The sequence below is a fragment of the Centroberyx gerrardi genome, chromosome 5, assembly GCF_048128805.1.
Source record: "Centroberyx gerrardi isolate f3 chromosome 5, fCenGer3.hap1.cur.20231027, whole genome shotgun sequence".
In the NCBI taxonomy this organism is placed as follows: domain Eukaryota; kingdom Metazoa; phylum Chordata; class Actinopteri; order Beryciformes; family Berycidae; genus Centroberyx; species Centroberyx gerrardi.
Genome location: NC_136001.1, coordinates 30202471 through 30229420, shown reverse-complemented (window position 1 = coordinate 30229420; position 26950 = coordinate 30202471). Strand labels below are relative to the sequence as shown.

Sequence of the window (26950 nt, the reverse complement as noted above, 5' to 3'; positions counted from 1 at the left end):
TGATTGTCTCTGCACAGGTGTCGTCACTTTCTGTAATGACTGTCGACTTGATTATCCTTCACCAAGTGTGTGGTAGTGCCACTGATCTAATACCATTACTGGTGAAGGACCTGTTTTTTTACTTGTATTTTACTCATTCTAATGCTATAACTAGTTATTAAATCTATTTTACTGTAATTTAAAGGGTTAACTTCTAAAAAGTACCATTTAGGTCACAGAGATCCTCAGAAGAACCATCTATATACCACAGAGAGGCAGCAGAGACAGCTCAGTGTGTAATTGTTCCATGATTATTTCAGGGAAATGTGTGGATTCTAGGGGAATTTTTTTTAAACATAGAGGGGAATATAAAGGGAAATATTGGTGGAATCCTGCACGCTGTCTTCTGCAATTTTTCTATGACAGAGCAGATTTGGTTTTTGCAAGCCCTTCATTTCTGAATGTCACAACTGCTCTGATCATTGGTTGGCTCTGCCCAGAGCTCAGAGAGTACTGATGGCGATCCGCGTTGAATCTGATCCCATTTCTAAGACGAGACTTCTGAGCCTCCGAGGACAGCCATTTTATATTTTAGAAGCAAAAACATATTTAGCTGTTCATTTTGATTCGTTTGGTTGAAGGAGTATTTGTGATTTGGACAAGAAAAATACAAAATAAAATAGATGTTGATGTATTTTATGTCATCTCTGTTGGGCACATACTGACATTTTGACTGGGCAGCAGTCTGGAAAGTGTATTTTGCACTGTAACTGATATCTCCCTTCTGCAGAACATTTTCATTTTTTAATACACATAAAAGACAATATTAGCTTCCCTTGGAATCCACAGCTGCCAACAGAGTTCAGATTTTTTTCCCCCCACTGGAGGAAATAGTAATCACAAAATAGTCAAAAGAACTTTTTGAGAAGTATGATGCTGAACTCTGAGAAAAACATCACACAGTACAATACAATCAAAGGGAAAAAATGATACCATAAAATATCTGCCTCACATTGCCATAGCTCAAACCTGGTACATGCTGAACTTCTGACTGTCCATCTCCAAGGCGTACTAAAAAGTGAAAATACTGAAAATAGTGAAGCGAAATGTTGCTATGATTAGGAGAGAGTGGGCCCAGCACATGTTAAAGCAATATTGCACTTAGTCTTAACATGGGGGTTATTCAGCACTGGACCGCCATGAAAACCAGAATATAAACTAATCAGCAAGATCGGATGCAGCTGGACGAGCTTGTAGCGTTTGAATGAGGCCACGAAAATAACCTGAAAACTGACATTTAACAAGCTTCTGAACAGATTCAACAACAGATCCCGCTTTTAAGACAATAAAGAAGTCATTGGTATTTAAAAATAAAAGTAGATCCGGTCTCCCAAACAGGAACTATCTCTCCCAAATGGTATCCCTCCGCTCTGTTCTCTTCTATTAATAAAAATGCTATTTGGCGAAATGATGTTCTAAAACGTTGGACCAACAGTCAACTGAAAATCACAGCAGCAGGATCTGTTGTTGAGTCTGTTCACCAACGTGTTAAATGTCAGTTTTCAGTCTATTTTCGTGGCCTCATTCAAATGAATGGGAAGTAAAAATCTGAACACTACAAACCAGCTGCATCTGATCTTGGTGATTAGTTTATATTCTGGTTTTCATGGCGGTCAAGTGCTAAATAACCCCCATGTTAAAACTAAGTGGAATATATCTTTAAGCAGCAACTTCTGTCTTGACACCCATCATGATGTGTACCATCATACCACCCAGCTAATAACTTGCGTTACAAACATAATAGCCACTGCATCATGCATCATTCCCTGTATATCGGAGCGAGATGTGACCTCTGCGCAGTTCAGAAAACACACCGCTGCGTCAGAGCCTCATGAAAACAAACTAGCGGGGAGATTTGCCGTAGCCACACCCAAAGCAGTTTAAAGCCTCCCTCCAAGGGTAAACACCTTCTTCAAAGGATTTTAAAGATCCAGCCCAAATATTTGCATGAGTGTCACAACTGATAGAGATAAATACTCAAGGTCTTTAAAAGATCGGTGTTTAATCCAGGAGGGAGCGAAACGGGGCGTCAGCACATCCCGCTGCCGCCCGCGAGGGGGACGGCTGATGGAGTGTGTCTGGTGTGAGGGGCCTAACAAACTTGATTTCTTCCCGGTAGTGACATATTGAAATGGCATGTTTTTTAGGGCCGCTCTCACGCGGCTGACACGGCCCACTTACACACTCATCAGCAAGACCTGCTCTGCTCTGCGCTCTCAGCTGCTTTGTTCCAGCTGATGTCATCTAAACCTCGTCCCTGCAGGGTTGTCTGGGGTAGATAAGACATCCCCTCCCTCCACTGGTCTCCTGCAGGAGAAAAAAAAAAAAAAAAAAAGGGGGCTGCTGCTGCTATGAAGATGGATTACCCAGCTGGTGACACTAGTTCCCCTCACGCTGAAGCCACAGTGGAGCGCTAACGCAATTAAGGCAATTAATCTTCAACAAAAGGGGTTCACAGCTACCCTTTTTTTTTAATTTGCACCTTTCTGTACAGGTGCACAACCGAACGGACTTGCTCAGACATACACGCACATACTGTACACACGTACACACACACTTAGGTGATCGGAGCCAAATATGAACGTAACATTTACTGTACATCAAAACACCAATATGATTATTGGTTGTTACACGATGAAGGATAGCGTGTGTGCCATTCACACAGCCGATCTGTGGGATGCTGTTTGTTCCCTCATTTGCAGTTCGCTCATTTGCATCGGTGGCCTGGTTTCACATCAGTATATGTTATGATTTCCCAAACAAGCAGCGGCACAAGACTGAATATTAACCGACAGGCAGGACAGCCATTATGAGGGCAGCCATTTTAAAGACAATTGTGTTCTAACGATTACCGCAACAGATGCTAATCATTTTCATTGCATGGCATACTGCACAGGCGCGTGTGTGTGTGTATGAGATGGATGAGAGGAAAGGGAGATATTGGGAGGCTAAAAAAAGGCTCCGCCATGTGTTTCCAGGTTCTGTCAAAAGTTGCTTGACAATGATCCACCTACTTGCTGGAAATACAATTTGGCGAAGATTTCCTCTAATGCAATACAGCTGGGACAGAAGCGTCTTAAATACAAATCTGTGCGTTTTTCTTTTTAATTGCCTACCTGTTTGAGCGGCAGGACAGGTGGTTGGAGCCAAATATCATCTATTAAGTATAGGAATTACAGTCTACTTCAAAGAGACCCTCGACTCCTGCAGAATACAGATACTGTAAAAGTAATACATCTACAAACGGTCCATTATCATGATAGATTGTGTTTGTGACACCAAGGGAACTGGTCCAGGTATGATAATCTGCTTTTAGCCGTTCTCAGCCATGTAGTCCCCACAATCACAGAATGAAGATTTAACCTGATAGTATAAAGGACTGCAGTCAACAACAAAATGAATTTCAAGGTTTGAATTAGTAATTAGAATATATCATAAATTCATTCAAATCACTAATTATACTTGAATGAGTTTGCTCTTGAATAATTCATTGTTTGTCACAGCAACTGGTCAATATATGATTTAAGAGTTAGGAATCAGTGAGAATATTGAAAGACAACGCCGTGATAGCATTTCAGCATTCATTCAATACTGGCACAGACGCTGCAATTTCATTTATCACTTCACGACGATGTCAACTAGCGTCGCACCAAAGAAAAATGCGAAATCAATCACAACTATGAATTCAAAACAACAGAATCAGAACGATCCAGGTACTGCGGGGCGGGAGCCTGTGATGGAAGTGGCACAGGGCAAGTGAAGGGCACCGGCAGCGAAACCACTATGCAAATTCCCCGCCACTTTGTTTGACAAGCAACAACACCGCTTTGTATATATGCAAAGCCCGGCAAGACACTGTGCACACAGTCCTGCTGTCAGAGCGGAGTCATGCTAGAGTGGTGACACCCAATGGGTGACCCCTGTCTGCGTTGAGGCCGTCAGGGGCCAGGCTTCACACTTCATACGGACGGACGCACGCGCGCGCACAAGCGAGGCACGTAGCGCACGTCGCGTCTCCGGGGTCGAGTCGTCACGCGGAGCGGGAGGCAGAGATCGCCCTCTGTCCCCGGGAAAACTTGGACGCGCGGCGGCAGTTGAATAGTCGGAGGTCTGCGGCCCCGATCGTCCCCGCTGAGGTGAAAAGTACTTGATTAGCACTTTGAATTCTCCCAACAGCCAGTCTGTTAGGTCACCACTAAAGAGCTGGAGGAACACAGGGCCAACGCCACTACCCATTACTCAGCTAGGCTTCACGCTGCTTTTCCTTTTAGCTGTTTTGCAAGTGTCCTCAGTACATCAGCGGGTCGGCATATAAATACAAAAAATCAGAAACAAAAAAACAGAAATAAAACATGGCACCCTCATCCGAACCTTTCCTGCATGTTCAGACAGCAAGGCGTTACTCCAGCTGCTGTTTTTGCATATATTCCTGAGGTCGAGGCAAAGGAACTCCTTCGCCGTCAAGGGGCAAATTCTCTAACTGCGAGGAATAGATGGTCACGATGTCAAGCCTTACATCTGGAGAAGTGTGTATCAATACTACATTAGCGCCGCCTTAAGAGACGATGAGCAACGAGCGCAATGAGAAAACATTAAACCCCTCACAGCGGGGCTAAAAGAGAAGAAAGATGCTCGAATGCAGCGTTACCTGTTACTCTCTCGGAGTGGTTCGCTGCCCTTCCGCCAGGAGATCACACCCCAAGGAGACATCTTGGGCTTGCACTCGATGAGCACATCTCCTCCTACCTTCACCAGCGTCTGGCTCCTCAGTTGGTTGAGAGAGAAATCTGGGGCAACAGCTGAGACAAGAGCAGCATATTAAAGCCGGTGTTTGTAAAACCCGCACATCACTCACCCCTCACATCTTTTCCCCCCTCAAAATTCTCTCTTTAACCGCTATTTCTTCAATGTATTGACAAGTCCTCACATTAATAAATACATGGCGTTATTGCTACGAATGACTCAAAAACACTAGGTTACATTGTTAATATTCAGACTAACTAACATGCAGCACACATAATAGAATAATAGCGTTCAAAAATTACGCATACAGGTCTAATTCCAGAGCTAGGTGTCCGTGCTTGATTATTACCCTCAGTTAGGGCAGATGTGATTCATAGCTGAATTTCTCTGCCCTCCTGTAATTAAAAGGAAAGTCTTTTCTCGGCTATAAACAGCAGGAAATATCATGTTCTTCAGCTTTCTGCCACGCGGTTATGTCAACATAATCCTTTTCCCTCGCTATAAACCACTTAAAAAATGTGTGCCCTTTTCAAATAGTGTTCAACTGTCCAGTACTGTCCCTGACACTTTTATTTATCTATTTATTTTTTTAATCTCCACCTTGAATTTGACCGGTACAGTTGGATGTGTTTTAGCCCGATTCCAATCGGCGACATGATAAGGGTGAGGACATGTTGGGGGGATGAATAGTGAATGAGAGCTGCTGCCAGCCCCGAGTGCAGAGTGACAGGCTTGACAGGGCAGATGGGCGAGGCTGGTGAGCAGAGCCGCTCTGGCATACATCACTGTCACCCGGACGCATTCATCTTATAATTAATGCTTTTCAATTAGTGGCCAATAAGAGAGAGGGCCGGAGGTCATCGGCTGGTATCGAGCCGAGGAAGAGCGCGGTGCCAAATTTTGCGAAAACAAATATGGACGAATGCACTCTTGCGCGCGTGTTGCCATGCCTACACACACACACACACACACACACACACACACCATCTCATCTATGTCTTACCTATAACTCGGAGCTCTGCATTGGAGTAGACCTCGCCATGCTTATTCCCGGCCACACACTGGTACATTGCTATGTCGGACAGGGTCAGCCGGCTGATTGACAGTGCCCCATTGGCAACCTGTATGCGCTCCTGTGAACATAGAGACACATGCCTTTAATATGCCTTATTCCCAGCGCTCATCTACATAAAAACAGCCAGCCAGTGGGCCAGTGAATTATGGTCTGGAAGTGACAGACGTGGCAATAAATCTAGGTTTTCATCACTAATGGAGGGAAAGGCTTGGGTGGATGGAGGCAGGCTAGCAGAAAATGACCCTAATCAATCTGCATGTTTATGAGAGTGAAATAAAACCATGCCCTATTTATATCTCCGCCTGCACCACGGGGCCTGTTTCCCCTTCAGCGGGAGGAGGGGATGAGAGGGGAAGGAATATCGTAACATCTGAGGTACACTGCATTGTGAAAATTGCTTTTCTGATAGGTATGCCCTGCACATACTAAGTGCTATGTACACGGTCATACTGTACCTCTTTCTCATCTGTCTGGACCATCGTTTTGCCCGTCTGAAGGAGAAGTCTCGGTCGTCGCCGAGCCATCAAAGTAAGACCTATTTATGGACGGTTGGGCCTAATGAGCTAAAAAACTTACTTGGACACAATCCTCACTATATGTTTATCTCTCTGAACTTGCATCCTTGCTCAACTCCGTCACAACGGCATTAAAGCCGTGAGCCGTGTTTTTTCCTATACGTCTCTGTGCAACTTTGTCAGGTTCTGCCTCCTCGTGCCCTTCATCTCCTGTGTTTTCCGCAGGCTCACCCATAATGTCATTAGAGCCCGTTTCCATGGGGGTGTCTGAGCGGCCCCAACTCCAGTCGCAGGGGATTAAGGTACTGTCACATGAAAAGAGAGACTGTCCTCATTGAAAGATCACAAACTAATCCTGTGTTTGAGCAGGTTGTGCCTGAATTTCCATAACGCTTAGTGGCTCTGGAAGTGCAGGGGCGAATATCCCTGCTGGCAAGGGAGGAAAATGGTGGCGTATATCAGTCTGTGCATGGAAAGCACTCCCGTTTACGGCTGCTATTAATTAAGCATGACGTTCCTCTCAAATCAGCAGTTTTTCATGCGGGGACCTGGGGGGACCATCTGTACGCCTTATGCTGAATGAAAATGATTGGCAATGTCATTTGCCAACAACACTGGGTCGCTTCATTTGATATAGTGCAGCACAAACAAGTGAAAGAATAGATGTCATGAATGAATGCCTGTCATGGTTTAAAAACAAAGTTTCATGAGTTTGATTGCTATGTACAGCTACGCCCTCCAGAATTATTGGAAGCCTTTGGGAATGACCCGAAATGCCTGTACAAGATTAACAACAAAATTAATGAGGTATATTCCATGGTAAATTATCATATGGTTATATTTTAGGAACATTTCCAAAATTATGTGTTTATTCATATTCAATTGTTTAGAGGGAAAAAAACAAAGGCAATAAAAGATTAATGTGTAATTGATTTTATTCTCAAAGTCTGATCTCATAAGCATTTAAAGGGAAATTCCACTTCAGGGCTTAATAACATGAGATTATGACTGCTCACCAGAGTAGAACAGTGAGGAAATGGGCTAATTCCATCCACAGATATTCGATTAATCTATTGTACCTGCCTGAAAAAGGAAGAACTACAAGTAGGTGCGAACCAAGCTTGACAGTGGCTTTACAATAGCAACAACAAAAGCTCACAGCTCAGCTCAGTTTGCTTCACTTGATGCCTCCTTGAGACTGAACAGGGGCTCACACCTATAGTCGACTCGGAGCGGGACTATAGGCCTTCCCCCTCTTCCCCTCTCCTAATCAGAATGTGGCGGATTGCATTATAATTTCATCATCCATTCCTAAAATTTAAAGGCTGTGAAACGGGGGTTCTGATGGGAATAAACTCCACTCAGCTGTACTAAGCCATCTGTATGACAGTCCCATGCTCCACTAAACGGACTAAATCCTGTTTCACGGTGGAGTTTCCCTTTAATTGCATAGCTACTTAATCCTGCAGTCATTGTCAATAAAGATACGTGCACTTAAGAGTGAGGTTCTCACATTTTACCTAGAGATCAAGATAAAAATAGCCAGGAGAAACTTCAGCGCTCAAATAAACCATTGCTATTTTGAAGCATGGTGGTAGTACAGTTATAGTTTTCAAACTGCAGAGGCTACATGAGGCCTGAAAAAGCATCACCAAGGAAAATACCATATGCGTCTCATCATCAATAAGGGTTGTAGCCAAAGCAGTCATATTGGAAGTAAGTGGAACATGGCATGTTAACTGGCTGTCCAACAACGAGTCCCAATAACTATAAAATCTGTTTGAGAGCAGGGGTGGACTTAATGATTTGGGGGTCCTAGGAAAAGGCAAGAATGGGGCCCCCCTGAATCCCAACTCTTTCTCTTTTTAATCCATCCTTTCTATATATAAACTTAGGTAGTTTTGCTTATTTTATTTTTTTAACTTCTCTCTCAGATACTGATGCAGTGAGCTTAAAGTCAAGTGGTAAAATCTCACTAGAAGTTGTATAGCCCACTATAGTCTGAGAGAGTAGGAGGGGGTGGCCATGACTCAAGATTGAAATAATTTATTGTAACAAAAAGATTATTAGTTTTTTTTTTTTAAATAAATTGATTAAAAATAAGTTTGCATTAGTTCTATTCTTGTCTTTTGTGGGGGCCTCTGGCTGCTGGAGTCCAAGACAGTCGCCCATAGTTCCACACTGAAAATAGCTTATTTTTTTTATTGAAATTGAATAATGGAATGCACATATATTCAGCTATGCACAGTATATCATTAGCTTTGAGAAATACACTGTATTTATAAAATTGTCAATTTTCACTGCAAAGAATATGGCCCTTAGCTCATGTTCATCAAGGGTGCCAGTTACACCACAGTTTATCACCGAATACACATTGATCCCTCCATTACCGCAGCTCAGACTTAGCAAATCATCAGCAGAAATACGTCAGCTGAGATGTTTCAATGAATGGTACAATCAGAAAGGTCTCCATTGATTTACTGTAATGAATAACAACAAATGGGGCTTCCTCTTCCCCCTGCTCCCAACATCATTGACCTTTCCATCTTCCCCTGATTAAGCTACTGTGGTTAATGGTGGCATTTCAAACAATGTAGCACCTTTGCTGATTAATCCATTCACCCACGCATTTGAAATGTATCCATTTATGCTGTTCATATTAAGAGAAGTCTGGTGCACAAAAATAAACACTCATTGTAAACTTTAATCGTACATTCAGTGTTATGCATCCCCTGCAGGTGGCCAAGGATCTGACTGGGTGAATCAGTCTAGTCTATTTTTGAGGATATTTTTAAAGCAGTTGTGCTTTCAATTGAGTATGCAGTGGAGAGTGGAAGGACTGCTGCGGGACGGGGAGGTGACATGCAACAAAGGTCATTTAAATCCAATTCATGATATGTGCCTCAACTGACCCACCAGAATACCCCCAGTATAGACTATTTTAAGAAACAACAAAAGGCGGATTTTTTCATCCCGCACAGAAACAGATGGGTCGACTTGTTCTTTAACCAACAAACACAACAGTATGGTCTAATAAAGGTTTTGATAAAAATGTTAGCCATTGACTAGACAGATTGTTGATTATTCTTTCCTGAAAGCAAGCCAAATCTGCCTTTATGAGAAAAGGAGTTTGCTGTGTGGAGCGTTGCCTCTGGTAACAAAAACACCGGCTTTGTTCATTCCAACTACATGTGTAACATCTAAGGATTGATCTATATCCTCCAGTGTGTTTGTGCCCATTTTTGCATAGTGGAGAAAATTAACATAAAGTCTGTTTATTTATCAGGTGCAAGCTGTGCCTGAGTGCCCAATCAATCTCCTCCAAATAACCTGGCTATAGGGCCCGATGGATATGACGGAGGAATATGAAATCATGTTTTTGTAAATTTCATAATGGATACTTCACTTCATCAACTGAGTTCTATTGCAATTGAAGTCAGATGTAGTACGAAGTACGCTGGCTGCAGCCTGTGTTCTCCACAACAGGCCCATCTCTCAGCATAGCACTCATAATGGGAATTCAGAGAGGGCAGGGTGCTAAAATGAATCTAGGATACACAGTGTTTATATAGAGAATCTTACTTTTTTCTCCTTCGGTGGCACAGGATTAATAACTGCACTCCAGGAGGAGAGATTTAACAAAAGATTAGGGCAGCTCTTACATCATTGTGCTTCCCAGACTAGCGTGAAATACTTGGCTTGTTTGCAGTTCGGTCTTTTAACACAACAAAGCATAGTAGACACAGTGTAATTCCTTTCAAATAAATGCTGTTTTGCAGAAGTGAATAACATAATGCATTGCTGCACAGGAGGAGCTGCGTGGTAATGTAGATGATAATGCATGGTAATTAGGCAGAAAAGCCTGAACAAGCAGCATAACAATGCTGTGAAAATACAGGGTTCCTCATAACGGTGTAGGGACTCGGCAACATTGAGCATGCAGGAAACATGCGTGTCAAAGCCGCTGTCGTGAGTCTAACCTTGGAAGCAGAACTCTATCTTACATTATAAAGAGATGCTAGCGCTTGGCAGACCTCACCTCTGCAGGCTCCAGGTTCTCTCCATTTTTCATCCACCTGTAAGAGGGCTTGGGCTTCCCCGTGGCTTTACACTCCCACACCAGTGAGTCATCAATGGGCTTCTGGACATCTTGGGGCTTCTCAATTAGATGAGGAGGGGCTGCAAAGTTCAAAGCACCAGACTGATTAATTGAAAATGTCGATTGGGGATTTTTCGCATAGATAAAATAATGAATTCATAGTGAAACGATCAGTTCTCATTCAGATTCACCATCAGCGGATTGTGCAGAAAACCCTTTCACACATTCTGTTTCTTTTAGTTTCTTAGTGTGCTTATACAAGAACAAACGTGATGTATACCGCATCCATATACATTAAGGTGGCTATTGGTGGTGCCATAAAATACCGCCACTCAATACTATTTGAGTAAATTATGGTGTAATTATACAGGAACAGCATTGATTCTTACTGTGTCATGCAAGTAACTCAAGGCTAGTTAATGATTTAGCAAAAAAAAAAAAGAAAAAAGAGGTACATAAAGCTAGATGGATTTACTCTCTCCAAAGCTTATATACGTTCTGGATGATGTGTAGGTCAAACTACTATCATCTTATATCACACAAGGCCACTGGCGGGACAAGAGTAATGGCTGACCACGCTTTTCCATTCCGCAGACCTTACCTATAATGCCACACTCAAGGACTGACCTTTGAGGCGACTTTTCAGTAACAGTACGTACAAATCCTGCTCTAACTGGCTTCTGCTGCACCTTGCCTCCCAGTAATGCAAGATAACACAGTGAGAAATTCAATATTAATTACAAATGCATCCCTACAGTACCTCTGTTCAGCGTGCAGTCTGTGTACAGTATGTGTGTGAGAGGAGTGTGTGTGTGTGTGTGTGTTTGTGCGGGTGTTCACAAAGATGCAGAAAGACTGACAGAAAGAGGTGGATGTAAAGAAAGGCTTGCACTTGTGAGGTATTGTGTATTTATGCTGCAGTCGTGCACAGGTATGGAAGTTCAATGTCAAAATCAGTTGACATATCCGCCAGTACAGTATCAAAAATATTGGTGTTTGTAGAACAATACTATGGGCTGGTCAAAAAACCCTTTGGCAACCAAGGTTGCTGCACAAGGTTGGCTAAGGTCATTAACATTTAACTAGTTTGGAGGCTGTTCTCTCGCCATCCGTGAAAACAGTAAAAGGGCTGCAACTTCCTGACTGAAAACAGCTGAAAGGTGGATATTCTTTTTATTATTATTATTATTATTATTATTATTATTATTATTATTATTATTATTATTATTCTGTTATTTATTCTGGCTAAAGAGAGGACAAATTCAAGTTATTTTTATCTATGAGGTGTAACATCTACCCCAACCAAAATAGACATTTGGACTGAGAAAGCAAGCCATGTGTGGTTCACAGTGCTACAAAAGAGGCTTAATTGATATACTTAGGTATCCATTTTTGTACTAGTATCAGTCAACAGTGTCCACACTATGACTGTGTGTATATGTGTATGTGTGTGTGTGTGTGTTTTGGATAGAAGAACCCACTAGACGGGATGGCAGAAAGCTACTCTGAGACTCCATTATCACCAGTCATTTAGCATCACTTCCATCCATGCTACCGCAATCTTTCCACCGGAGCCTGGCCAGGCCGCCCCACCCCATTGCACCTTTCAGGACCGCATTGTTGTTGTTGTTGTTTTTTCCCCTCTCTGTCAGGGCCCTTCACTCTATCCCTCACCCGCTGTGAATGTATCGACTCTCAGTCAACGCTTACCAAATGAAAGCAGGCAGCCCAGCGCTGCTTGCACTGGGACAAGCGCGCACACAATCAGGCCAAACATCAACCGGCTAAAGCAGAGGAGAGATGGAAATTTCTCCTTATCAGAGATATCACTATAAGATAATGCAGCGGGAAGTCTACGGAAACCAAACGGTAAATACACCTGGGATACTAGCCTGTCACAATATATCAACAAGCAAGCAAATGTCCTTATTTTCTCTGTTTTTGTTTTTTGTTTTTTTGCTCTCAGTGGGTATGATTTGAATGAGGAAATGGAGGCTCAACAGCTCCACATGGGATAGAGGCCAAAATCCTCATGTTCCCTTTCTGTTCTCTTTTGCTTTAGTGATACAATTAATCTAATTTCACCACAGTCTCAAGTAAAAACCAGAGATGTGGCTTTAAAGCCCCAATCCAGTTGAATGTATTTTCTTATTTGAGTACATCAGGACAGGATGAAGCGATGTAAAATCCTTTCAATAGTCAGATGCCACCATAAGTCGGAATACAGGTCCATTTTGATCCAGTATGCAATACAAATGTATGCAAACAAATTGCAGCAATAAAAAAAAAAAACACTTTCAAATACATTTAATATACTTGCATTCCAGATTTGGGCTTTAAGACACACAAAAGCATTATTATTTTTTTGATAACATGCAAGATAATATTCAAATATTTAGCACAGAGCTTTTAGCTGGCCATCACTTAATTGCCACCATAAAGTAATGCCTTAATTTCTTGCTGGCTAACAAAAAGCCCGGCTTTCGTTCCACTGCGGATTGCAAGGATGTACAAGAGATCCCCTTATCGATTCCCCCATTGGCTTACACTGCTGACGAATGTCTCAAAGGCTTAATTCAAAGGGAGTTCAAAATAAGATTACAGATTTTTATCACCTGGCTGCAGACAGCAGGGGAGAGAGAGGGAGAGAGACTGACAAACCACATCAAAAAACAGAGTGGACCTGTAGCTCAAAAGGACAAATCAGCCTTGGTGGATCACAGCATGCTCCCAGGCTGTTATAGCGAATGAGGTAAAGAGCTTCCAGGGCTGTTGTAAATAATGGGAAATGGTTTAATGCCCCAAATGAGTTATTTCTGACAGCTGATACAGCATGAGTTAAAGGGGAGGAAAAGCAGCAGAGGGAAAGAGCCTAGTTTAGGTTGGAAGAAAATCAAGAGGTCGTAAATATGAAGCCAGATAAATAGACAAGGCATATAGAAATATGCCCTTTTCTGACTCATGCAGTCCAATCCACTGGTAATATATCAGCTCTTGTTTTAATATAGGCTACTCTACAATATACTGACCTTATCATATTATTCATATTAGTCCAAGCATCTTTGCAGGCTTTTGTATCTTAAAGTTACAACAACACAGACCGAAACATTCAAAGTAATAATGACATTTTGATTGATTCGGTAAATCCGATATGATGTGAACGCAGCATAAAAGTAAAAATCTGCCTCTATGCAATATGTTCACAAAAACTTCTGTTTGGCTCAAGTGATCAGGAGTGTCTCTTCTGCCTCTCAAAGGTATCCCCAAAGAAAAAAATAACTTCATAAGCACACAGAGTAGCCATTTCCCTGCTAGTCCTGTAGACAGAAATGGAGGGGAAGGACGAGACTGTAAAGAAGGGGAAGGCAGACACCATCAATGCACTGAAGCTGTCATAGCTTGTATTCCAGCAACAAATCCACCATTTTTGTGCCATATTTTCCTCTGTCACATATCTTGTTGTCATTTCTGAGAAACAAACGCACCACAAGCTAACCAAAAGCCGGTGGCATGTCGGGAGCGTGTTTTTTTGCCACGCCTATTTGTTGTATTTGTACCGCAGGAAGGTTCACAGCTGCTCATAGTCAAAGGACACGAACAGAATCCTACCAGTAAAGGTGGCATGAAGTTGTGAATTGAATCCTGCCATTGAATTGAAAGTTTTGCCACCCACACTTCTCACTAGGACTCCTTTCCTATATCTAGCATTTAATGCTGCAAACACAAGGTGACAGGTGGAAACTTTTACCTGCAGATTCAACGGCCCCATGTTCAATTCCAAACTCGAACAAAAGTTTTGCAAGCATCTAGAGAATAAACCAACTAGTTATTCTTGCCTAAAACTAACCTTTTCTACCCACGTCCCTGAAATGGTTTGAAACCTAGGTGTCAGAATGACGTTTTGAAGTCTTATTTGTCATAATCTTGAGACAGCGGCGGTTTTGGCGCTCGGTGTGGGTAAATGAAAGGATGAGGGCAGCAGTCAAAGGCGACCCGCAGCCCCGCTCACCAGTGAGCTCCCACTCCGTATCTGTGCTGCTGTACTGTGACTAATGTGCGGATGCCCTAACAAGGGAGGGCCAGGCTGCAGCGGTGAGGGAACACGGCGGGGGGGCGAGAGGGAAGACAGAGGGAAATGGGGTGGGGGAAATTCAATTGGACGTCTCGTTTGAGCAACTTAACAAATGTACGTTTTGTAGCTCGCAGTGAGTGATCCGCACTGTGTGGAAAATAAACAAGGGAACAACAAGTAGGCTTAAACATACAGAGAGCCCGATGCAGTATTTTTATAAATGGGTCATTAGGCATGCAGCAGAGAGAAATACCAGAAGGAAGACAGAAATCCCTAAGGTGTGGATATAGCCTACAGGTACATTCTTAATAGGACATCTTGTATGAACAATGCCATCACACAGCTACGACTTGAACATTAGTCACGACTATCCATTTGGGAGTCCATAATAATTGTTTAACTGCTAAAACATCAAACCCCCATAGTATAGGACTGTTCATTGAAATTCGCATCAGCTGCTATAATAAACAATAGAAATGCCATTTGCTATAGACAGAGGATAAAGCATGTTTACCACTGCTGGATTTAAGGAAAGCAAGTGCAATCCAAATGTCAAAGTTTTAGCTTTAGACTAGCATTTTTTCTTGATTCAATAAATCCTTATTCAGAGAACAGTGCACAAACAGTGCATGTACGAAAGACAAAGTAACAGACAGGAAGGTTTATAAAATATCCATCATCATCATTACTGTCAACTGAGGATTCAAGCTTCCTTTTTCAGATGGTGGATATCTCATTTTGGTGGACTGCACTTTCCAGGCAGTGGTTATCATGACTTCTAGCATCTGAACTTACTAGGTGTGACTCCGACCGCTGAACTATCAGTAACAATGAGTGACTCTACTAACCCTCTTCCCGTTCATCCAGATGCTGCGGTGCAGATTATGTCCCTGACATATGTGCCTCTGGTCTAAGTATAGTACATTTAACGGCTTTGATCTCCAGTCAAGTTGGATGTCAATCACGGTGCCATCTGGTGGAACCCAATACAAGGCTCACCAACAAGGTCACATCCAAGGGCTCAGCCTCATCCGCATCACTCCTTTAATCTGGATCAAAATATTAGAGGCATCATGGCTGACAGCCTTTAATCATTCTGATGCGGCGCTGCAACGAGCCTCCCTCTCCATGTACGCGGCGCGCGGCTCTGTCGATCGCCATCGACTGCGTTATGAGACCGGTCCGCGTCTGCCTTTGCCGTCTCCTCAGTCTGAGCGGATCTGACAGGTGCGGCGGCGCGCTGGTCAAATATTCATGCGCTACAGGATCACCTACCGTAGAAAGAGAGCTTTCCTTTTACTGTGTTCATTCCCCTGGAGTTCTCTGCCACACACTCGTATGTGCCGGCGTCCTCCTGCTGGAAATACGGGATTTCCAGGACACCGCTGGCTTTCCTCATGTCCACTTTCCTGGCGAACGGGACGCCGTCCACTCTCCTCCAGTTTATAGAGGGCACAGGGCTGGTGAAAAGACACATGAGGAAGCTTCAGTACAAATGTTTAATAATCTACCTTGGTCAAATTAGGATTATAAACCCTCTACTATACATACTCCTGCACTCTGGGATTCAGCAGACTGAGTTACACAACAGTGTTTTAACTAAAGACTCCTACACCACAACATATGCCCTCTAAGTAACTTCTTAGATGTGCAGCCTAGCTTGAAACACATGAGGATTGGCAGAGAGTGGTGAAACACATGAAAAATATCCCGCTGCTCATCTAGTAATATTTTTCTTTTCATGTGCTGGTGAGCATGCTAAGCCCGACATAGTGTGCGCTTACTTTCCTAGAGCGAAGCACTCCAGTTTCACAGTGGATCCTTTGGCAACGTGGACAACCTCTGGAAACTGAACTTCAATCTTTGGCTCGTATTCCCCCATCACACCTGAAAGAGGAATGCAAATGAGCACAACAGCGAGTGAAAAAAGCTGAAATACTTTCATACTACTCAGTGTTTATCAAGTTAAACAGCTCCTCCGAAAGCTTTAAAAGCATTAGTTGTGGCTTGTGCTGTTGCTATACAATTATTGAAAACCTGATTCAAGTACAGAACCTCTTTCGCTGAAAGCTGAAATATTTTTAACTTCCAACACTCGGCGATCTGAGCGCCGAAAACATGCCCTGCTCACAGTGCTGTCACGGAACGCTTTCCCATTGAAAATAATGAGAAAAACAGACCAAAATACAGCTCCCCAGTGGACATGCAACCTATTGATGATGAATGGAAAAACAACTTTGAGAATTCATAGAAGGTTTGAGCTGTTACATCCAGATGAGATTTATCTTGTTGTAGTGCTAACAGCTATGAACCAGAAAATGGGCCCATAAAATCCCCCTGGGTGCTGCCACTGTGTCTACAAAGCGTCCCATTCACTGTCGGCGGAGCAGCTCTGGTGGATTATAATACTGCCGCCATGCATGCTAAAAATCTCCGGGTAGACGGGAGAATGGGAATATCGGCTCTCTGGCATTCCAGCTTCGGGAGAGACGTATTCGTGTTCGCAAATCAAGACTGGAGTGTCTAAAAACAGAGCGATAGCACATGCGAATTTTGTTTTTCCCCTTAAATCACATTAAGGGGAATTATATCAACGCACTTGTAATTGGGTGCGCTTTTCATTTCCCCTACCGCCACCGATTCTCAGCCTGCGCTATTTTAAACCACTCTCGTCCAACAGCGCAACACAATGTGTTTTTCCCCGTCGCTGTAATTCAAGGCTGTGTTGCACAAATGGCTCTTGAGATGGAGGAAACAGGCCAATTTCATCTGGTTGATTTGGTGAGGCATGTGTTATCAGGACGGTTCCCTGACTGACTGTGAAAGCTAATTCAGATCCTTATCACAACTGTCTCACGGCGGAATGTAACCACAGCCCCTATCACCCATGTTAAACCAGACAGGTGGAAGCGGGCGGGTAATTGTCTCATACCATAACCTTTTGTAGGGGGCACCTGTTTAATGTGCCCCCCACCCAGCACCCCACCCCACCCCCCCAGCGACTGTAATGTAAGAGCTGATTATTGATGCTTTGTTGCTAGACCGCTAGTCCCGGTGCCTCGGTAAAATAAAGGTAGAATGAAAAAAAAAAGGAAGAGAGAAGGCGAGGAGGGGGAGCGCTCCGGAGTCGCTTGGAAAAACGATTTCTCAAATCACGCCGCATATTCCCAGCTGTGTCTCCCTCTGAAAAAAACAGTGGAGTAAGAAATTTGCAGAATTCATTCCCCAAGGAAGGAACTCTCTTGCCCTACATCCATTCATACATATAGTGACATATTTTAATCCATTCATACATATAGTGACATATATTAATCCATTCATACATATACTGACATATATTAACAGTATTAAATGATAGCAGAACAGTGACAGGCAAGTTGACTGTTTTTTAAACATTATAACGTATTGCTAGTGTGTTTAGTCAAATAAAGTAATAAATAAAATACAGTATTTGTCTTTTATTTCAGATGCTTAGGCTGTGATTTGAATGACTATAGCTAATTCTCCTCAAAATTGCCTGATCCTGTACAGCCTGTGGTCCCACAGGTTGCAGGCTGAGCCCTTTATTATTATAGCAGAACTAAACAATTGCATTTAAAAGTTAACCGGGGAAAAGTTGTGATTATGAGAGCAATGTTTTGTGATATTCTTCATTACTGCCTGTGGCAATATTTGATGAGACACCACACTGAAACTATTTCTCTTGGTAGAGTAAATATTGTCTTTCATAGTCTTGAGAGGTAATAAAAATAACAACAACAACAACAATAATAATCATAATAATAATCATAATAATCATTGTTCTTATCAAAGTTACAAGTGCTGTTTGATAAAAGAATAATTTATTCATGTATCCACTATGGAGTATGTTTTTATTGCACCAGATCAAATGCAATTAATTGGATGACAAAAGGCCATAAAAATAAAGCCATAAAAAACATTAACTTCATGTGTCTTCTGCTGCATTACATTAAATATGGGGAGGAACATCCTTCTGGGACAAAAGCCTACAATTAGATTACGTGCCGACAATGACCTTTCCTCCGGAGTGCCTTGATAAGGCCAGCCTAAAGCATCAGATCCACATGCTAAAGGACATGCTGAAATTAGCAAAGAAAGAGCTAATTAACCTTTACATTTCATTTGTATTCCTTAAAACCACTTGTCCTACTTTCAATTACCAACAAAACAAGTTTGGCTTTTTTTTTTCCATGGCCTTGAGCAGTCCAAGTTTTCAGCATCCACTGTATCAAGGAGCTATTCAAAGCATAAATAAAAACAGAGGGAAAACATCACCCAAAAAAAACATGACGAAATTGGCTACGAATTATGCATGCACAAATAAAACTATAGCAAATAACATGCACATTCAAGAGGCTTTGAAGTTGCGTCACAAATCTCCTAGCAGCCAATCTGGAGCCATCATGGAGGTCCAGTGGAGAATATTGACTGTACACATATAAAAGCCTGGCTAGAAAGAAGGAGATATTTGAAAAAGACTGTTGTGGTATGGGTGTAGGTCAAGTCAGTTATGTTTTAAGTAAAAATGAATATTCTGACAAGGTAGATTTGTTTCTAAATTTGGCTAACTGTCTTGTCTTTAGCCCTAGTCTACTCCAAAACACTGAGTTGCAGCAGGTATGTTACCTGAACAAACAGTTGTTTTTTTGGTAGCTAGCTAACTAGAATAAAGAATATAGAAATAGCTTCTTCATCAGTGTTTCATCAGGGAAACGCTGATGAAGGCTTAGTGCTGAAACACTTTTGTTTCTTAGGCAAGGCAAGGCAGTTTTATTTGTATAGCACATTTCATACACTGAGGCAATTCAAAGTGCTTTACAGAGTAATAAAAAATACAGTAAAAGATTTACAATGAAAAAGTACAAAAGTACAGACAAGAGATACAAAAGATAAAAGACTTAAAAAGTAAACTAGTGCAATTCAAATCAAGTGAAATAGAAAGATAAAAGAACACAACAAATATTCCCACTTTTAGATGCACATTGTGAGTGAACCCATATGTTTTTCTTTAATTTTCTTATCCCCTGTCCTTCCTGATTCTACTCTTGATCTGATATTTACGTCAGATCTCACTGCCTAAGGCAGACGAGAATCATAGATTCTCCTCTTGGTCCACATGGATGAGAATCATACAGGGTAAAGATAAAGCTCTGTCATCTAGCTCTTTTGAGTTTCTAGATACTCTGTCCCCTCCCCCCCCCCCCACATATAGTGTTCACTCATGTGCAAGTAAGCATTACCCGGACAAGACGAATGAAAATTCGTACTTGCCCGTGTCAGCTCTGTTGGGAACCTGAACAGAAGCAGTTAAAATGAAGGCTATTTAAAAGCTAAGCTGAAAAGATAAGTTTTTAGCCATTACAGGGTAGAGTAGGCAGTGTAAAATAGGAAAGTTTTAAGCTTTGACTTAAAAGTGGTCAGAGTCGGGGCTTGTCTAATATCATCTGGGAGGTTATTCCAGGTCTGTGTTGCATGATAACAAAACGCTGCTTCACCGTGTTTTGTTCTAACTCTTGGGACACCCAGATGTTCTAAGGGTGATCTAAGGGTCCTAGAAGGTTCATATGGCACAAGCATGTCAGAGATGTATTTGGGCCCAGAGCCACAGAGTGATTTGTAATTCTCTGAGTGACTGGTAGCCAGTGTAAGGATTTTAGAACTGGTGTAATGTGGTCGTATTTCCTAGTTTTCGGAGTTGCCGAAGAGCTTTTTTTGAAAGCCCTGTGAACAGACCATTGCAGTAATCCAATCTATGGGAAATAAAGGCGTGGGTAAGCCTTACTAGGTCTTGTTTGGACATTATTCCTCTGACTCTTGCAATATTTTTTAGATGGTAGTAAGCTGACGAAGTTACCGATGTGATGTGGCTATTGAAATTTAAATCTGAGTCCAGGATAACGCCAATATTTCTGGCTTGACTTTTAGTTATGAGAGACAGGGAGTCAAGGTGAGTGCAGACATTCTGTCTTTCTTTCTGTGCTCCAAAGACAATTATCTCGGTCTTATCTCTGTTTAGTTGGAGAAAATTTTGCCGCATCCAGTCATTGATTTGTTCGATGCAGTGACACAGAGATTCAACAGGTCCATAGTCACCTGGTGTAAGTGATATGTAGATTTGCGTGTCATCTGCATAATTATGGTAGGCTACTTTATTATTTTGTAGGATTTGGCCTAAAGGGAGCATATAGAGATTGAACAAGAGAGGTCCCAAAATGGACCCCTGTGGAACCCCGCAGGTCATGGCCATCTGCTTGGACACACAGTTTCCAATGGAGACAAAGTACTTTCTGTCATGAAGATCTGACTTGAACCACTTAAGGACAGTTCCAGAGAGTCCCACCCAGTTTTCAAATCTTGTGTCAAGGGCAGCACTAAGATCCAACAGTACTAGAACAGAGACTTTGCCTGAGTCATTGTTCAGGCGGATGTCATTTAGTACCTTTATGAGTGCAGTCTCAGTGCTGTAATGGGGCCGAAATCCTGATTGAAAGTTATCAAAGCAATTGTTCAGCGTTAAAAAGTTACTAAGTTGTTGGTGAACAACTTTTTCAATAACTTTGATATCAATTTGATATAGGTCGATAGTTATCCAGTACAGTAGCATCAAGACTGCTCTTCTTTAGGAGAGGCTTTTTGACTGCGGTTTTCAAAGCCTAAAAAAAAATGTCAGATTGGAGAGAACTGTTAACTACAAGTATTAGTTCTTTTACCAGGCTGCTCAAAACTGTTTTAAGGAAGCTAGTGGGTAAAACATCAAGGCAACAGGTGGATGATTTGAGATTGGAGACAATTTCTTCTTCGAGTGTTTTGTCGTTAATGGGATTAAATCTTAGCTTGCTGCTGTGTGTACAATAAACTTTTGTAATTCATTTGGTTGTGCAGACTTCCCTCCTTTTTTAGCTAGCTAACTAGCCAGCAGACTACTTAAGCAACGCAACGGATGTTAATGTTTACATGTTCGTTTTTTCTAGATACATTAGCTAGTGCGCAAATCATAAATGTTTACAACCGCAGTGGTTAACTGACCAGATACTACAAAATGGATCAGAGTGTTGAAATGATCAGTTCCCAATCAAAAACAGCAAAGAGATTAAACTATTTAATTCAGTTGGGACGGCCAAGCTGTACGTTTAGAAATAGAATCAGTTGTTCACAGGCACCGTTGCCCAAGAGCTGAGGACTTCCAATATGGCCGCCAGAGTCTGTGTTATGTCAGCTAAAAGCCTGATACAGCACTGAGTATTTTGTGGGTGCGACAAGCAGCTCACCGTCACTGCGCAGCACTAGTGGAGTGGGCGGGCCCTGGACCCGGGTCTTTGTGACTGTGTTGGTCACCACGCAGGTGTAGTTGCCCACATCAGAGGGCTCCACTTTGGCGATGTACAGATTCCCCGTCTCCTGGGAGATAAAGCGGCGAGTATCCTGCTTCACAAAGGTGGGGTACTCATTAAAAATCCAGGAAAACATCAGATCTGTGGAAAAAGAAGAGGGGAGAAGAAGTTTGAGTTCATGAGACGGGGGGGGAGGGGGGGGGGGGAGAGCTGGAAGATATTTTGGTTGTACGGTGTGAGGTGCAGGATATTTCCATAATTTGTAGACCTCCTGAGGGAAGTGAAAATGGCCACAAAGTTATATCACGCTAAGGTGAAAATTAATGACGGTCAGCGCCTGTGAGAGGTTACAGGCCTATGTAATTATCTGGACTCATTTCAAATTAACATTTTTCATGTGGATGAGGTCTGAATACACAACTATTGTGGATCTGGTCGACATTAGGGCCTGTCACTGAAATCTGATGTTGATTCATTGTCATTCTGCCCATTCATTTTACACTGAAATGCAACAAAACGGACACAGAATCCATGTACATTAAAGTTAATTTGTCAGTTTTTGGTATGATCTCACATTGAATCAATAAGAAACCAAACCCTGTGGTGTCTGCAGCAAGGCTTCTGTGGCGACATGCCAGTAAAACACCGTGCTAATTTCAGCTCCTCTTAGCCTGGAAAATGAAGGCTGAATGGGGTTGCAATTGGTTTTCAAGTCACCACCTTAACCAATTTCTAACAATGACAGCAAAACATTTAATATCCCTTAATATAACAAGTTTGCATGAATGGGTTTTTTAAATCAAGAGATACTGACATGATGGTCATGAACAGATGGCATATGAACAATAAAAGGGCTGTAACAGTTACTGAAACACACAATCAACATTATGTTGCTGTCCAGGGTTGATCCAGAATTGCTAATTAGAAAAAGTGACAATTTATACTTCATCCAAGCACTCAAAATTTGACAGAAGTTGTGAATATATGTCAAGATGTTGATTGGTCCCAAACAGAAGCATTAAACATCCTGCTGCAATCACAAAATGATTTGAATATCCGAAGTGTACCAGTATTTTCTAAAACGCTTGCTCAATAATGACATTTCAACCCTCTCGGAGAAAAGAGCAAAAGGTGTGACTTATGACTAACGGGATGTGGGGCATCATGTTGGCAAGTAGCTGTCAGGCTGCTAAAATCAATGAGCATTCTTGCAGTTGAAATGCCAGCATATCCCCGATGTCACATCATTGTGTCGGAGTATTTCAAAATGAGCAAAACATACATTTTGAAGTCTTGAGATCCATGTTTGAAGGATTTACTGACACTGACGAAAAATGATTCTCTTTTATACAGGACCCTCTGAATGGCTTCTGAGCATTCAAGGTACTTCTGACAAGGATGTCTGAATCATCATCATCATCATCAGTACCAACACCAGAACCTACATTTTCACGTGTCGAACAGGTGAAACTGCCGTGTCCAATTTGTACTATTGTCACATAATCCAATTTGTGGTGGAGAAACGTAATCTTCACATAATTCGTGAGGTCAGGCTCAATTTATATTAGATCTACTGCTGGTGACTTCTTCATGTTATCTGTGTCAGTTCATCAAATCTGAATGTTCTGATGTAATCAGCTCCCGCGGACTCCTGCAGCCAGTCTAATTGACAGGAATGCACTGTCGCCCTGCTGAGCCTAATCAAACCCTCCCACTTGTTAGCCCACTAGTAATTAAACAAAGCAGTCTTGGAGGATCCCTTCCCTTAGCCTCCCTGACTGCCTGGCCATTTATCACAGCGTGTTCCCAAACTCCAGCTGGCTGTTTGGAGCAGGTACCGTACGGGGGGAGCGTTAGAGGCGGCCGATCGACAGCGCTCTGAGCCCGGTCTTGGGTTTGGCTGCCGCGTGTGTGTCGAGCTGAACACAGTGCGACGGCGCAGGAGAGGTCCGAGGGGACGCGGGACACTTCAAGGCAGGATAAGGCATGTTGTTTGTGTTCGTTTCCTCTCCAGTGCTTTTGGGCTGAGGCTGCACCTGCTCTCGTTCCATGTTTAAAAGCCATATGACTATACGGCACGACATGAGCCGCACAATACCACAGAGAGCGGAAACATAATGAGATGCCTCACACAGCTGGCCGAACACTTGTCACAATATCATCAAAAGCATTGATTTTATGGTATCACGGGTTCTACAATATTCCTTAGTATGAATATAGGAATTCTCCGAGACAAGTCATAGTTAGAGAAGAAATCTAGCTGCCCTGGGAAATCAATTCTAATATATTAGGCCTATGTGTGCAGAGTAAACAGCATTACAATCATCGCCATGGTGACAGGTAATCAGCTTAATCAGTATTATGAGGACAGGAGCCTTTGCACATCAGCTCAAATTGACAGTTCATAAGTTGATTTATTAGTCTTTGTTTACTTAAATCTAAAACACTGATGTTGCCAAGGCATTTTCTAGGTGGAAGAGAAAAACTCTCTAAATAGTCTCAATATAACCTTCTTTCTAAAAGGTACATTTCCAGTGAATCTATTCGTCTGTTAGGTGTGTAAGATAACCTTGTGCATGTTCGTATCATTTGCAAAGTGTGGGCAGATCTTGATCCATTTGAGAGAGGTTTTGAGAAGTCCCTGAAGACTACGGTGTGGTTTTCCACTGGACTGCTGAGGTTACAGATCACTTTGCACAAGTCACAATGAATGAAGGGGCTTCAGTCATATGGACCTAGAGGCCTAGGAGTAGATTCACAGGACAAACCCGCTCACTGAATATGCAAAGTCTGAATAGGATGCGCAGGTCACATGTGCATGTCTCCTCCTAAGACCCCACCCAAATTGATTTGTGATAACGTAGACATGGTGCAGGAAGACAAAGACACTAAGCAGCTCGATCATACTTTATGATAGCCTGAAAAGTAAAAGACACACGGAAGCACACACTCCTCGACTGATGCGTCCAGTATGCACTCGATGCAAAGAAAAACAAGCAACGCTGAATCTGTTGACTGCAAATGTCAGTCAAAGGTGTGAGCAGCTTCATATAGAGACAAATTTAAATGAATAAATGAATAAATTGTTCAATTGTGAAATGTTAGCATAAATAAATAATTTATCATTAAATCAATGATAACCTTTAAGTACGTTTAACATCAGCATTTTTACTCACAATACTCTACAATTTTTTTTTTTTTTTTTTGGTACATTTATTAATTTAATTCATTGTTGCAAGATATGGTGTGTACAGTGAGATAAATAAATCTGTCAGCTTCACCCATCAAAGGCATCCATCAGAGGGAGGAATGATCGGCTAAGTTTCACAGAACTGCCTACAGGCCCTGCTACAGTCTTAATCAATTGGGTTTGTACATTTCGGTCTAATTTGCTGTAGAAGTTCCTCCAGGTTCACGAATGCGGCATCGTCGACGTCGACAATGAAACACGAATGCATGCAGTGCATCTTCAGCTGATAGCTAATTTGAAGTAGATAAACAATATAGATGATAACTGAACAGAGACGACTACAGTGCAGTGTCTATTACCATAATGGGTGCAATCATACAAATGGGCGATGAGAGCGAATGATTGGAAATGCTTATACTGGTAGCCCTCATGTATCTATTACTGTCAGTGACGTAGGCCAGCGGTTTGGAACCAGCCTTGGCTTTGCTCAGTGAAACTAATGTGATTAATATCTACACAATGCGGCCCTAGAACAAAGCCAGGCAGCGACAGCATCCCTGCAGGGTCTGCCCCAACTGCTAAAAACAATACATATTCATTTGAACACAGGCAATTATTATGACAAGGGTGAACAACAACAAAAAAATAGGTCTGTGCCAAAAAATCAGAGCAAGCCATCTATCAGTCCGAAAGGAGCAGCAGTGCAGCTTTATCGAATTGATATGTCAGCTTGTTCCTATTTACTGGCTAATTCAAATGAGGGGAAGGTTTGGCGTCATCATATGTTATCAGTATCAGCTTCCTCATCATTTGGTATAAATAATACATGTAAAGCACGCTGTGACAACAATATGCATATTTAATCAGCGAGTTAGTAGGACGTCGGCACGCTGCAAACAATAAACAAACTTAGAACAAAACGGTCCCCACTAGCCCCGTTCCAGGCTGAATAATTCTCTGATTACAGGCGGCGGTGCTGTGGCGTTACAGTCGTGAGTAGGAGGGGTTGCTGGGTAGTCAGGCAGGGGACAGCACACTGATCTGGTACAACATGAACTACTTTCTCGAAAATATTTCCCGATCCAGGGAAACGGAGCGCTCAGCGTGGCCACACACTCCACACGAGAACTCGATGGAGAGAACAAAACTCACAATTTGGTCCGATTAGAATCTACAGATTCGCCGAATTACGAGAGCCTCTCCGAAAGGCTGTCGCTTTGCGCAGGAAACAAGGTCCCGCACTGGCTTGTAAAAAAAAAACCCCCAAAAGAACACAAAAACCCTCCTCTGTTAAACTACTGTCACTCCACATTGTGTTACTGAGTGCAGTTACTCCAATATCTGCTGCAGGCTCCAAGAATCCTCCTTTCCAGTGTTTCCTTTACAGGACTGGACAGGATGCACATGCTCTGTGTTCTCAAAGCCCGGGGTGGGAGCGTAAACAGGGACAACAAATGCACGCACACACACACACGCACACACACGCGCGCGTACACTAAAGCATGTGTATTCTTAGTGGGGACGCACAAAAGTGATTTCAGTCTTGAGTGCGCCTTAAAGGTCTCTCCCCATTAGAAAATAGAGGTCAGCTGCGTTAGGTCCAAGACTAAACACCGTAATCATGTAATACAAAGACTAAGCCCGGGTCGCACAGGCAGCCCATTAATGTAGCGGGCTTTGAAAGAGAGAGAAACTGACAGCCTCTCAGCTCTCTCGCCCCTCTGATCCGTACTGACAGACGAGGGAGGAGAGAGCTGAACTCCGGCGCTGCACATTTGCGGAAACAGAAACATTTTCGAGACGCATTATACCGGTATCACCGATAAGCGTTTCAAAAATATTAACGATGCGTTCTTCCGCGGTAA

General features: G+C 42.4%; 1 protein-coding gene across 1 annotated transcript in view; it reads right to left on the bottom strand.

Annotated features, from left to right (window-relative positions):
- The window catches only part of cntn4 (contactin 4), an 81704-nt gene that overhangs the window by 26745 nt on the left and 28009 nt on the right, over positions 1–26950 (bottom strand). Inside the window, exons 5-10 of the mRNA XM_071919939.2 lie at positions 21833–22036; positions 16328–16430; positions 15819–16003; positions 10412–10551; positions 5786–5915; positions 4688–4838 (exon numbers count right to left, since the gene is read on the bottom strand). Coding sequence (XP_071776040.1) covers positions 4688–4838; positions 5786–5915; positions 10412–10551; positions 15819–16003; positions 16328–16430; positions 21833–22036 — 913 coding nt within the window. The remainder of the gene's footprint in view (positions 1–4687; positions 4839–5785; positions 5916–10411; positions 10552–15818; positions 16004–16327; positions 16431–21832; positions 22037–26950) is intronic.